Genomic DNA, 14,223 nt, shown 5'->3' with positions numbered 1-14,223 from the left:
GCAGTTTGGAACTTCACTTCTGAAAAGTTGATATAAATTGCAACAGTTCACATATAAATCTCAAAAGGAAGAAGGAATTCTGGTGATGGTGATAATAACAATTACACCAACATTAATAGCAGCTATACTTATTATTGAGTACTTTGTGCCAGGAGCTCTTCTAAGCACTTTACATATATTATTAGTCTTTTAAATAAACCTATTAAATAAATATCATATTTGAAAAATGGAAGTGTAAGAAAGTGGGAAATTGTTGAAATCAGGAAAAACATTTTGTAATACAACAGTTTATGGATAAAATGGCCCAAAGACTGGATTTGAGTACTGGATTTTTGTTTCCTAGATTTATGTTGATTTTGAGCTAGGTTATTCAAGATACTTATTTTCTTCATTATTAAAATAGGGATATCTAGCTCACATTTATTGTGAGAATGCATAATAATGTTTTATAAAATACAAAATGGAAGCTGGAGGTTATTAATTAGATAACTTCAGGTAAGAAAATTTTTAAAAAGAAAGCAAAAACTTAGAATGTATGGACACTACAGTCTTTTTACAGCTTAACTTTTACTAGTAATCAGATGAAGGAGTCTGTGTTGGGTGGTTGTAGGGGTCTTTGAATCCAATACCATTTGTTTTTAATTAATGTAGTACTAGATGATTGTAACTTGCTTGACATTTCATATGCTTTTCACAGTAAAATTTGGAGGCCTTTTGGACTTTTGAAAGATAATTTTGTTTTTGATTATGTTTTTGAGATAGGGTAATGCAGTTTTGATGTCTACTGTGTACTGTTAGGCTTCTGACAGATAATGCACAGTACTGCATGTACCATTAGATGATTGTGATGCTTAATTACTTTCTTAATAGACAACATTAATTTCATCAGGCTTGTTTAATGGCTTTTTTTCTTAAACATTCTTGATCAAATAAGCTGAAAAATAACAATAATTATTATTACTAATAACCTACTGCATTCCAGGCACTGAACTGGGCACTTTACATGCAGTATTTTTATATCTCTAATAATTAGCAAAATTACTTCTCAAAAAAGGTAACAAAAGATTTTTTTATTGTAATATTCTTAAAAACCTGATTTAGAAAGTTTTGCTTTGCATATCTTGTTCTGAAAGGTATCAGATGAGAATTTCAAACAGAATACTTACCAATCTACCACAGTTGTCAATTTTGCTATTCATGAGATTAATATATCCTATGTGTAGTGATTTTTTTTTTTTTTTTTTTTTTTTTTTGCTATTTATACATTTTCAAGAGTTCTGGTGTTCTTTTTTCTTTAATTTGTCTTTTCCTATTTTAATCCAAGTTCTTATTTCCATTTCTTTTTTAACGTAAATGCTTGTGGTGGTAGTCCTGATACTCTAATTTTTAAATAATTCCATTTTATTTGAATTACTTTTTCATCTTGCTGTGATTAAGGTTCTTTTATTATTTTGCAGATTTAAAAAATCTTATATAATTCTATTTGTTAGCTTTTTGTAGTGTTTAAAGTTATTTTTCTATATCCTCAGCCTATTCATATTTATCTGGTTATGAACTTGAATTATACCTCTCTAATCAATACTTATTTTTTATTGATTTTTTTCCAGGAAGTCATGACCACTTTAAATGACCAGTATTTTTGCTCTTCTTCCTTTAATCAATTTGCTGATTTTGAAAAATAATCTGTCAAGCTTTTACAGTTAAATTGTACAAAGAGCTTTCTGTAGGATGATAGTACTAGGCATCTTCCTGAATTGCCCTCCATTTGTTGCTCTTAATATACTGTATAAGTAAGAGGAACCATCAGCATTTACTTTTAGTTCTTTTGCAGAGATGAATAAACATCTTGAAATGCTGATTTAGATAATGTTTCAAAAATGCTATGATGCACTTTGGTGTATGACTGACTCTTGCTTAGTTAAATGTTTTGCAGCATTATAACATAGTTGGATTCAGCTCATCTTTTAAAGCAATTGTCAGAAAAATATGGGCCAGCATGGTAGAATGTATTAGCTCAATACATTGTCTCCATTTTATTATGAAGCTGCTGAGGAAGCTGTGATATACAGCGCTGTCATTACAGATCTATTGTTAGGATGTTTCTACAGTCTTCTTTGCACTGCCATTAATTTATAGCAGTAAACAATATGTAGCCTTCCAACTGCAGCAAAGCAGAATCTTTTAATGAGGTGGATGTTATTACCACAATAAATCAGTGCTTTCACGTAATGTATAATTCAATGTGTGTATTCCCACTGTAACTTCTCTGAGTAAGCTGATAGTGTATCATTGTCATTGCACAGCTCCACTGGTCTTTTTTTTTTTTTAACCTTCTTTTATTTGGGGATTTCTTTTTTATATGCTTGCAAATAAATGTGCTATGTCTTGATAGCTGTCCTGTAGCAGGCTTCAGAAATCAACTGTAACAATCACAGCCGGAATCAATACTGTGGGTTCTACGTGTATGGATCTCTGCACGATGCCATTTTTTTTCGGATGCTAGTGAAATCAATCCTAATTGGTTTTAGCATTATATTCAAGAAATGTGATTCTATAACCATTGATTTTGGGGGTGTACTCATTTGGAGAGTAATAAAAATAGGAGCACATAAAGTGAATACTTAATATGCTGCAGAACCATACAAAAGGAGCATTGATTTTGTTTTCATGTAATTTGTCTTCCAGTGATTTTATTTCTTCTTTCTTTCCTTTTGCATGGCTCAGTCTTCAGGGACAACAGCTAAAATACATTTAAAGGCATTCCAAATTGGTTCTGTAACAAAGATTTCTTGGAGTCGGTTCCATTCTTAACTGGCATGAGTTTAGTAAATCAGATTTAACTCTTTTGTACAGAAACTAATGCTTTAAAAGATGGCATTTTAAATTGGTATACTGTGATACTGGTTTAAAATAATAATCAACTAAAGGTTTTTAAAAATTTGTAAAGTTTAAAAAAAAAGGGCTTAAAATAAAATGTTGATGAGAACCATCCTATTGAAAGAGAATGAAAGGTACTAGAGATAAATGGCAGTTTTGAAAAAATAATTAACAATTTTAAGAAATATAGCCAAAGTGATCATTTAAAATACTGCGTAAAATTACTTTTTAACATGAAAAGCAATTTAAAAACTAGTTTAACATTGCTTCATTTTCCATAGAATATTTCTGAATGCATCTATTTTAAAACCAGTATTTTAAATTTCAGTTTAACATTTTTTGCATAAATGATCAGATATTTTCTTTCTCATATAAATGAGTGATTAACTGATAGGTTTTCATTAAAGAAAGTAATCTTACATTTTTTTTTTCAGTGAATTGGTACTTATATTTTAAATAAAGAGTAGAGATTTTCTAGAGATTAGAATGTTTTATGAGAATGAATTGTTAACTTGTTTTTTAAGCCCTTAGACCCCTTTGAGAATCTTAGAATACTCTGTATGTCTTCCTGAAGAAAATGTACATGTGCATAATCACATGAAATTTTGCTTACTGTTTAATGGAGTTCATGAATTCCCTGAATAACAACAGCAGCAGTAACAATAATGGTACCAGCTAACATTTATTATGCTCTTATCTTATACCAACCAATATTCTGGGGGCTTATAGGCTATTGTTTTATTCAAACTTTACCCCATTGCTAAAAGATAACCTTAAAAATAATAGCATTCATTGAATATTGTCAGGTATGGTTTGTCCCTCCATGTACTTACTCATTTTATTTTCCAAAACAACTTTCTGACTGGGTATTATTACCACTCCAGTAAACCCAGGCTCTTCATCACTTTGCTATACTGCTTTAGGGACCTCTGTTGTAAAGTATTGTTGTACAAGCTCGTAATCTGTCTAATATTCTATTCATGTTACACATTTAAAAAAAATTTCATGCCGGCATGTTTTTGTCTTCTAAGTTTTGGTTGTACTTATACTGTTAGAAATTTCTAGATTTACATTTAATCCCTTTTTCACACAATCTCCCCCTTGCACTCCTTCTCCCCCCCGCCCCGCCCAATTTTGTTGCATTGTCTTCTCAGAATCTATGATATGTTAAAACTTTAGCTTCAGGATTCTGTTTCTGGTTGTTGCTTCTAATGAACTAAAGAGGATTTCAGAGATGCTTTCCAAAGTATCGTATAACTAATATTCACTTCATGTAATTATCTTCATAAAAATGCTTGTTATGGGCTGATTAAAGACCTTTATTCAACAGAAACTAGACTTATTGAGAAATGACAGGTTTCTCCATTCACTTATATGTGTATATTTAATGTGCATTGAAAAATACATTTATATTTCCATCCACTCTCTGACTGTAACACTGCTTTAATTTGAATAGTATGTATTTTTAATTCACTTTCACACTTGCTGATTAGATAACATTTGAAGAGAGAAAGAAATAAAGGACGATTGTATTTATGTGTTCTTGTTTTTTCTCCTCCCCGTTGGCAGCCAATAGGAGCTTTGAATCCAAAAAGAGCAGCATTCTTTGCAGAGCGTTATGAATCCTGGGAAGACGATCAAGTTCCAAAGTTCCACTATGGCACTCATTACTCAACTGCAAGTTTTGTTCTTGCATGGCTTCTAAGAATAGTAAGTTCAATTTGAATAATAAACCATGAATAAGTAAATTCAATGTTGTGGAGAATATGCATTGATTAAAAATCATCAGCATCTTTTTTGAATGGTGAAATTTTTTTCAGTGATTGAGGCTCTAACTATATAAGTATCTCTTTATCCCATTTGGTCTGTATTTTATAACATGTTACTGTAGAATGGCCATAAAAATGTTTCACCTTGAATTGCGTGAATTTTTTTCCTTAAATTTGCCTCTTCAAATCGTTGATATCTTACCAGACTCTAAATTGTAACATATGTTATTTTCAAACGTAGTCTATTAAAATAAGAACTAAATAAGATTCCCTTAACACAGGCATATATTCATATATTTTGGAAACTTCAGTTGCCCCAAATGGAATAAGGTGTGTTTGTAATTTACACCAAGACTGCTGTGTATTGATAACATATTGGTTAAACAAGAAATGTTTCCGTAAAATTGAAAGGTGATTCATCTACTAGAAAGTAATTTCTTTGGGAAAGCATTAGCAGCACATCATTAATTAAAGCTTGTTAGAGGGTACAGGCAGATATAAATCCTAGAGGTAATTTATAGTGCTTAGCTAATTTCAAGCAATTATCCACTAATATGTGTTTAAGTGTTCTTTAACTAAAAGGAGGCTTTTAAATCTTCCAAACATTTTTCTTTTCTTAATCATAAATTAAATACTGAGCCATAACAATAGGAAAATTACATATTGGACTGTTTCCCTGGACTGTGAAGCAAATGCAGTCTAATTTATGTCTGAATGTTACTAATAAATTGTTCTTGGAAAGGAAGAGAGTCTGAAAAATATTGAAGAGAGTCTGAAAAATACTAAATTTTGGAAATATTTCTTCTGAAACAAAAATAATGTAAGAATATTAATGTAATAATTTAGGTATAATTCCCAGTCTATGCCTAGTACGTATTACTGGCTAATGTCCATTGGTCACTAAGTATTTAGATATAAAGATTTATAAAAACCACATTTTTATGCCTGAGGGAATATATGGCTTTTTAAAATGGCTTATTTTTTAGGAACCCTTCACAACTTTGTTCCTAAATTTACAAGGAGGGAAATTTGATCATGCAGATCGAACTTTTTCATCAATTTCCAGAGCTTGGAGAAACAGTCAGCGTGATACATCTGATATTAAGGTACAGACTTCATTTTACAATTATTATTGCCAATGTGTTTCTTATTGAATGAATGTTGATAATTTCTCTTTTGCAGTACAGCCCTATTTACTAAAGATGAGCCTCAAAGGATGAGGCCTTAATTAAGTGGCCAATAACCATTATATAAGATTTCTCTCTTTTTCTCTCTCTACCTCCTGTGTCTGTCTCTTTCTGTCTGTCTGTCTCGTCTCTCTTTAATTGTGGAACAGTTGTTTTCCTTCCTCCTTGGAATCCTTTTTAAAGGAAAAATACAGTAGTATGGATGTAAGGCAGCATGCTTAATGGAATTCCAAACTCAATAAAATTAATATAGTCACAAAAATACTGTGAGAAAGATCTCAGATGTTTAGTTTAATTCAATTTATTTCATTTTATTGATACTTTAGCAATCCCCTGTCTCTATTCTTAAGGTAATCATCTTTTACCTACTGCTGGTTCTAAATGCCTACCTGACTCTGCTTGTTATAGAATTGCTTTATTGTTGAGGGGAAATGAGTTCTTCTATCTATATGTATGTTCAGGAGATCAAAATCTTTGCACAGTAGCTGATGTAATACTTTTGCTTCTGCCCTCAAAAGTACTGTATTTTAGTTTTGTGACATAGTGTCTCTTTCTTTACTGTTTAGATGTTGTTGAGTAAAACGAGATATGCCTGTGGTTGTGTCCTTAGGTGTCGTAAAGAGCTATGTCTTATACATAAATAATTATACTATATGGGAGAAAATGATAAGTAACATATGAGAAATATTTGGGCTTGAAAGAGGAAAAGTTACATTACTAATGTTTATGTTACTATAGAGTACTTTAAAAAATTAATTAAAATTATAATTGTATCTTACTTTTAGTCATGATACATTACAGTCTATAAAAAGTGTTCACATACTTTATCTTACTGTAGAGTATAACATTGCTTATATCCAAGATATTTTATTGAAGATTCCATCATATGCAGAAATAATCTCTTTTTGTAATTTTTTTTTGTGGGGGGAGCAGGGGCCACGTCGGGTCTTAGTTGCGGCATGCAGGATCTTTCATTGCAATGTGCAGGTTCTTCATTGCGTTGTATAGGCTTCTCTCTAGTTGTGGCATGCGGGCTCCAGAGCAGGCTCAGGAGCTGCAGCACGCGGTCTTAGTTGTTCCATGGCATGTGGGATCTTAGTCCCCAACCAGGGATCGAACCGGCATCCCCTGCATTACAAGATGGACTCTCAATCACTGGACCACCAGGGAAGTCCCCAGAAATAATCTTTTATATTGGAACATCTATAGGAATTTTTGATAGCACAAATAATGTACTCTGAAATACTCTTGAAATTATCATATTCCTTAAGAATCATCAGTAGAGGGCTTCCCTGGTGGCGCAGTGGTTGAGAATCTGCCTGCCAATGCAGGGGACACGGGTTCGAGCCCTGGTCTGGGAAGATCCCACGTGCTGCGGAGCAACTAGGCCCATGAGCCACAATTACTGAGCCTGCGCGTCTGGAGCCTGTGCTCCGCAACAAGAGAGGCCGCGATAGTGAGAGACCCGCGCACCGCGATGAAGAGTGGCCCCCACTTGGCGCAACTAGAGAAAGCCCTCACACAGAAACGAAGACCCAACACAGCCATAAATAAATAAACAATAAATAAAAAATTTTTTTTAAAAAATCAATTGATCATAATTTAAAAAAAAAATCATCAGATAATTTTGAAATGGATAATTAGATAGCAGTAAATCAGAATAGTTAACAGATTTAATAATGGTTTCTACTTCTAATCTCAAAGCTATTTCTTTACTTACTTTAACCTTTTGAGAAATCATAAGAGATATGGACATATGAAAACATTGATAAGACTGACTTTTTGTTATCAAATTGAAGACATGAAAAAAATTTTTTAATTCCTAAATTCCTTTATTTTTTAAGTATCTCACGACCAAGTTATAACCTCATACATAAGTTGGTAATAGAAGTGTAAACACGAACAAAATTATGAATTTGAATTTTTTTCTGCTCTGTAATAGAGACGTAGTGGATATCTTCAAATTTCTACCTCTCTGTACTAGACATTCCCGCTTAATGCTTTGTTGGACGGGAGATACATGTGATAGATCCTTGTAGTTTTGTGGTCTCTTTTTCCTAAATCTCGGCCTTTTTCTGGCAAGATTCTTTAATCAGCACATGTCTGGTTCCATTTTCCCAAACATTTCCTTTAAAATACCCCACTTGTAAAAAAAATAAAAAATAAACCCACCCAAAACAGCTACAGCATTAAAAAATAAAACCCCCAAAACCCATATGAACTTTACCTTTCCCCTTCCTTATTTTTCTCATTACTCTTGTTTCTTCACAAATAATGACTCAAATCCATCTCGCTTCCCTTTGAATGCCTCAGCAGACTTCGATAAAAACAGCCCCAATTACTAAACAAATACTAGAATTTTAGTTCTTGTTATTGTGCTACTTAATTTCTAGCTTCCTAGCCTAGTTATATAGGGCATCTAAATGAAGAAGTAGAGTAAAAAGTTAAGGCAAAAGTTAAAAGAAAAATAAAAGAATTAAAAATTCCAAGTGTCAAGTTGATTGGAGCCTGCTTAGAGATACAGCTTTATTCTTAAATACCATTTCATTATGTTCAGAGGCACAGAAATTTTCTTCAGGACTAACTTGGATGAAACCCACTTGCTCTTCTAACCAATATGTATATTTTCCTAATTTTCTTTTTTTTTTTTTTAAACCACAAAATATCTGTAAGGTGAATAGGACATTGATAAATTACTCCATTTTCTATATTAATAACCCGGTAATTTGGACCCTACAACTTAGTGAACACTTTGAAAAGTATATAATACATGGTTACACAGGCTATAGGCTATTTAAAGCGCTCCTTATAGTTGGTCCTTCTACGACTGAGGAGGGATTTAATCATGCCTTTTTTATTTTTTGTTTTCTGATCTTGCCTCTTCATGTTACATTCTAACACTTTATAAAGCATGTTTAAATTATTATAATAATATAATGTATAAGAATGAATATATTAAGAAAGCACATTTAAATCACTATAATAAACATTGAGATATAACATTATATTTCAGATGGAATCATATTAATTATAGTCTGATCTTTATTTGTGTTGTCTTGTTAGAGTTTCTAGAAATACTAAGGAAAATGTTAAACAGTAGAGAGGGGATAGTGAAGTATGTGAGTGGGTGGTAGGAATCACTTTACTGAGTGGATTCTAAAGTATACCTTGCTTGATTAATATGCATTCTCTAATGTTTTCATGACATTTTACAAAAATGAAATATTGTTAGGTAGGTAGAAGATTTATTTAAATTAATTTTTCAGAGGAATTCTCTGGCGGTCCAGTGGTTAAGACTCTGCACTTTCACTGGCAAGGGTACAAGTTCAATACCTGGTGGGGGAAATAAGATCCCGCAAGTTGCGCAGCGCAGGCAAAAAATAATAATAATAATTAATTAATTAACTAATTTTTTGGGAAAAATAAGAATAAATGATAACATTTCTAGTACTTAACTTTTTTTGCTAAAGGGGAACTGTCACTATAATATCTTAGGATCCCTATTTCTTGCATTCTGCTAATACTCAGAGAATAATTTTACTGAAAAAATATAAGTTATTCCTAAGAAATAAAGGTTAAAATATTAATTATTTTTATTTCAGAGAAGAAAGAGACATTATTAGATTTCACTAAAGCAGTCTTTCATTTTTAGCATGATTTACCATTTTAAAATTGGGGGGTTCGTTTGTGTTTCAGTTCATCATTGGTGGTTCCATTTCAGGCCTGACCCTCAATGATGCTTTTTATTCTGTCTGGATAAAGAGTTCAGAAGTGTTGATCAGCTCTCTAACTAGGCTTACCACACTGTCCAATAGAAATGTAATGTCAACCATAATTACGATCACATATGTAATTTTAGATTTTCTTGTAGTCACATTTTAAAAAGTCAAAAGGGCCATGTGAAACTGATTTTAAGAATATATTTAACCTGATATATCCAAAATATTTTTATTTCAGCATGTAATCAATATAAAATTATTAATTGGATATTTTACATTCTTTTTTTTCCTTAATATTAAGGCTTAGAGATTTGGTGTGTATTTTATATTTACAACAGGTCTCTTCTCAGACTAGCCACATTTCAATTGTTTAATAGCCACTTATGGCTAGTGGCTACTCCATTTGGCAGTGCAGACTTAGGGCATTGTTTTGGCATCACACCAAGGGATAGCTTTCTGCTTATGGAAGGAAGAATGCCTGCATCCTCTTTGAGCAACAATGTTCCTGATGTTGTACTCCATCTAAATATGAACTGACAGGTAGTAGCAATAATAGCTAGTCTTGAGGACTGGAATAGAAAGTGCTAAAATTGGGTTGGAGAATCATCACTGTGATAAATAATATTTTAAAATCCCCCAGCAGAAAACTGGACAGCTACATGTAAAAGAATGAAATTAGAACACTCCCTAACACCGTATACAAAAATAAACTCAAAATGGCTTAAAGACCTAAATGTAAGGCCAAACACTATAAAACTCTTAGAGGAAAACATAGGCAGAACACTCCATGACATAAATCACAGCAAGATCCTTATTGACCCACCTCCTAGAGAAATGGAAATAAAAACAAAAATAAACAAATGGGACCCAATGAAACTTAAAAGCTTTTGCACAGGAACTTCCCTGGTGGTGCAGTGATTAAGAATCCACCTGCCAATGCATGGGGCATGGGTTCGATCCCTGGTCCGGGAAGATCCCACATGCCACGGAGCAACTAAGCCCGTGCGCCACAAGAACTGAGCCTGTGCTCCAGAACCCATGAGCCACAACTACTGAGCCCATGTGCCACAACTATTGAAGCCTGCACACCTAGAGCCTGTGCTCCTCAGCAAGAGAAGCCACCGCAATGAGAAGCCCGCGCACCGCAACGATGAGTAGCCCCTGCTCACCACAACTAGAGAAAGCCCACGTGCAACAACGAAGACCCAACACAGCCATAAATGAACAAATAAATAAATAAATAAATAAATAAATTTATTTATTTTAAAAACTTTTGCACAGCAAAGGAAACCATAAACAAGACGAAAAGACAGCCTTCGGAATGGGAGATAATATTTGCAAACAAAGCAACTGACAAAGGATTAATCTCCAAAATATACAAGTGCTCATGCAGCTCAATATCAAAAAAACAAGCAACGCAATCCAAAAATGGGCAGAAGACCTAAACAGACATTTCTCCAAAGATATACCAATTGCCAACAGACACATGAAAGGATGCTCAACATCACTAATCATTAGAGAAATGCAAATCAAAACTACAATGAGGTATCACCTCATACCAGTCAGAATGGCCATCATCCAAAAATCTACAAACAGTAAATGCTGGAGAGGGTGTGGAGAAAAGGGAACCCTCTTACACTGTTGGTAGGAATGTAAATTGATACAGCCACTATGGAGAACAGTATGGAGGTTCCTTAAAAAACTAAAAATAGAACTACCATATGACCCAGCAATCCTACTACTGGTCATATACCCTGAGAAAACCATAATTCAAAAAGAGTCATGTACCACAATGTTCATTGCAGCACTATTTACAATAGCCAGGACATGGAAGCAACCTAAATGTCCATCATCGGATGAATGGATAAAGAAGATGTGGCACATATATACAATGGAATATTACTCAGCCATAAAAAGAAATGAAATGGAGGTATTTGTAATGAGGTGGATGGAGTTAGAGTCTGTCATACAGAGTGAAGTAAGTCAGAAAGAGAAAAACAAATACAGTACGCTAACACATATATATGGAATCTTAAAAAAAAAATGGTTCTGACAAACCTAGGTGCAGGGCAGGAATAAAGATGCAGATGAGGGGAATGGACTTGAGGACACGGGGAGGGGGAAGGGTAAGCTGGGATGAAGTGAGAGAGTAGCATTGACATATATACACTACCATATGTAAAATAGATAGCTAGTGGGAAGCAGCTGCATCGCACAGGGAGATCAGCTCGGTGCTTTGTGACCACTTAGAGGGTTGGGATAGGGAGCTATATGTATACATATAGCTGATTCACTTTGTTGTACAGCAGAAACTAACACAACATTGTAAAGCAATTATACTTCAGTAAAGATGTTAAAAAAAAAAAGAAAAGGGTGGTTATCGTAGGCCACGCTGATGCTGTGCTTCAAAGAAGTCCTACATCCCTTGATGCAGCCCTATCCATTTAAAAAATACAGATACCCAATTCTTTCTCAAAGAAAAATAAATCCCTCAGAAAACTCTGTTTCAAGTTCTAAAAAAATCATTTAAGTTTAGAAACTGAGGTGCAAAATAGATTACTGTCTTCAGCCTGAACCATCATAACCAAATCTTATGGAACAAATCAGACTCATAAAGCTTGAAGGAATTTCATAAGGCAGTCAATGTAAATATTAGGCAAATATCTAAGCTTTTCTAGGCAGTTCATTGTTACTGATTCCCCACCCCACCAGCTCCCCACTGAGGCAGCAGGCAGCATACACGTTTTCAGGTACCTTTAGTGCCAATAAATTTAATCTAATGATTAAATAGAATCTGATTTGCTGCAGTTTAAACGTTTTTCCTTCTCTCCTATAGAAATGATTAACAAATCAGGATCCGAGCGTGGAAAGAGTCATAAATGTCACCTAGGTTCATTATTTTAGAAAGGGGGCAGTAGTAAATGGATCTTTTACATTCTTTACATCTTTTACATGGAGATTGTTGGAGAACTATACTTCTCTAGAAGCTTGGAATTTAATACAAAAATATATTTTAAAATAACCTGTGCTAAAAATAAACTTAGGGTAACAAGTTTGGTGGAATCCTGAGATAGCATTTAATTTTTAAAGGTTTTATTTTAATTGAGTTTATGCGCAATCAGGCCCTGGTTGTGATACAGCATCAAATGAGACAGAGCATTGCCTTCAGTGAACATTTGCAGTAAAGGGGGTACTGATGATAAAAGCATTCCAGCAATTCAGTGTAATAAAGGATCTGTGGCTCATAGATACAAGATCTGAAATGAGAAGGGAGAGGAAAGAGGAAATCCAGGGCCTATCATGGGGTGCCTTATAAGCTTTAGTAAGGAGGTTGGACTTTACCCTGGGGGCAGTGGGGAGATACTGGAAAGGTCAAAGCAGAGGAGATTTTGTGGTTTTAAGTGACCGCTGTGTGAATATGTATTACACTGAGCAGGAGTGGAAACAGTAAGTAAGCTGTTAAAGTAATGGGGTGAGAGGTAGTGGAGGCTTAAACTCAGTAGTTGCAATGGTACTAGAGAAATGTGATGAATTTAAGACATATTTAAAAAGTAAGAACTGTTAGGATTTGCTGATTGATTTGTCTCCTAAGATGAGAGAGAAATTAAATTTGACTTGGACATGTACTTAGAGAACACAGAAGAAGAACAAGTTTAGTTAGGGCATGGGGATCTAGCTCCCTACCTTCAGGCAGAAAACTTCCTATGACAGGTGAATTCAAGTCCCCCCAAACACATTTAGTTAAGCCAGCATTTATTGATTATTTTATCATATGCAATACATAGTAGGGAGTGTTTGGGGTTAAAAGGGTAAGATAAACACAGTTCTTTACTTCACATATCTCCAGGTGAGAACGACAGGTATACATAAAACTATTTATTTTTAATACAAGTTAGACAGTGCTAAGTGCTCTAATAAGATATAAACAAAATGAAATTAATTCTTCCTGGAGGAAGTGGGGTTGTGAATGACTTCACAGAGTAAGTGGTATTTGAGTTGTATATTAAAGGGTGCAAGGGAGTCTTCCACTCCCGGATTTACATCTCTAGCATGTACATTTATCCTGATATCTGACTCGCTCCTTAGTGTCTCCATTTTAGCATGTAAAATGTATCTCAAATTTAACACATTCAGAACCAAATTCCTGATCTTCATTCCTTTAAACCTGCTCTTCTCACAGTCTTCCCTTTCTTAGTTAATGGTTTCCGAGTAAAAGCTGTTGTGAGTAAAAGCTGAAGTCCTTACAATGCAAGACCCTACAGCAACTACCCCTCCCCTCCACGATCCTGTTATGTCTTGAACTCTTTGTACCATTTGCCCTCTTGTCCACTCTGTTCTAGCCGAACAGGACCTCCTTGGTATTCCTCACAAACTCCAGGTATCTTCCCACCTCAGGGCCTTTGCTTTTACTTTTCTTTTCACCTGAAAAATTCCTCCAGATATCCTATGGATTTATTCCTTCAGCCATTTCAAGTCTTTGCTCAAATGTCACCTTCTTAGGGAACCCTCTTGCACTGTTGGTGGGAATGTAAATTGATACAGTCAGTATGGAGAACAGTATGGAGGTTCCTTAAAAAACTAAAAATAGAATTACCATATGATCCAGCAATCCCACTACTGGGCATATACCCAGAGAAAACCATAATTCAAAAAGACACATGCACCCCAATG

At 34.1% G+C, this 14,223-nt stretch overlaps 1 protein-coding gene across 4 annotated transcripts in view; it reads left to right on the top strand.

Moving 5' to 3' along the window:
* Positions 1-14,223, top strand: part of LRBA (LPS responsive beige-like anchor protein) — a 736,878-nt gene that overhangs the window by 558,904 nt on the left and 163,751 nt on the right. For all 4 annotated transcript variants that reach the window (XM_082463287.1, XM_082463288.1, XM_082463286.1 and 1 more), the window contains exons 45-46: positions 4,447-4,587; positions 5,633-5,752. In XM_082463287.1, coding sequence (XP_082319413.1) covers positions 4,447-4,587; positions 5,633-5,752 — 261 coding nt within the window. The remainder of the gene's footprint in view (positions 1-4,446; positions 4,588-5,632; positions 5,753-14,223) is intronic.

The sequence above is a fragment of the Balaenoptera physalus genome (assembly GCF_965194825.1).
Source record: "Balaenoptera physalus genome assembly, chromosome: 5".
NCBI classification, from domain to species: domain Eukaryota; kingdom Metazoa; phylum Chordata; class Mammalia; order Artiodactyla; family Balaenopteridae; genus Balaenoptera; species Balaenoptera physalus.
The sequence above is the reverse complement of the archived record's forward strand: the minus strand, read 5'-3'. Positions and strand labels throughout refer to the sequence as shown.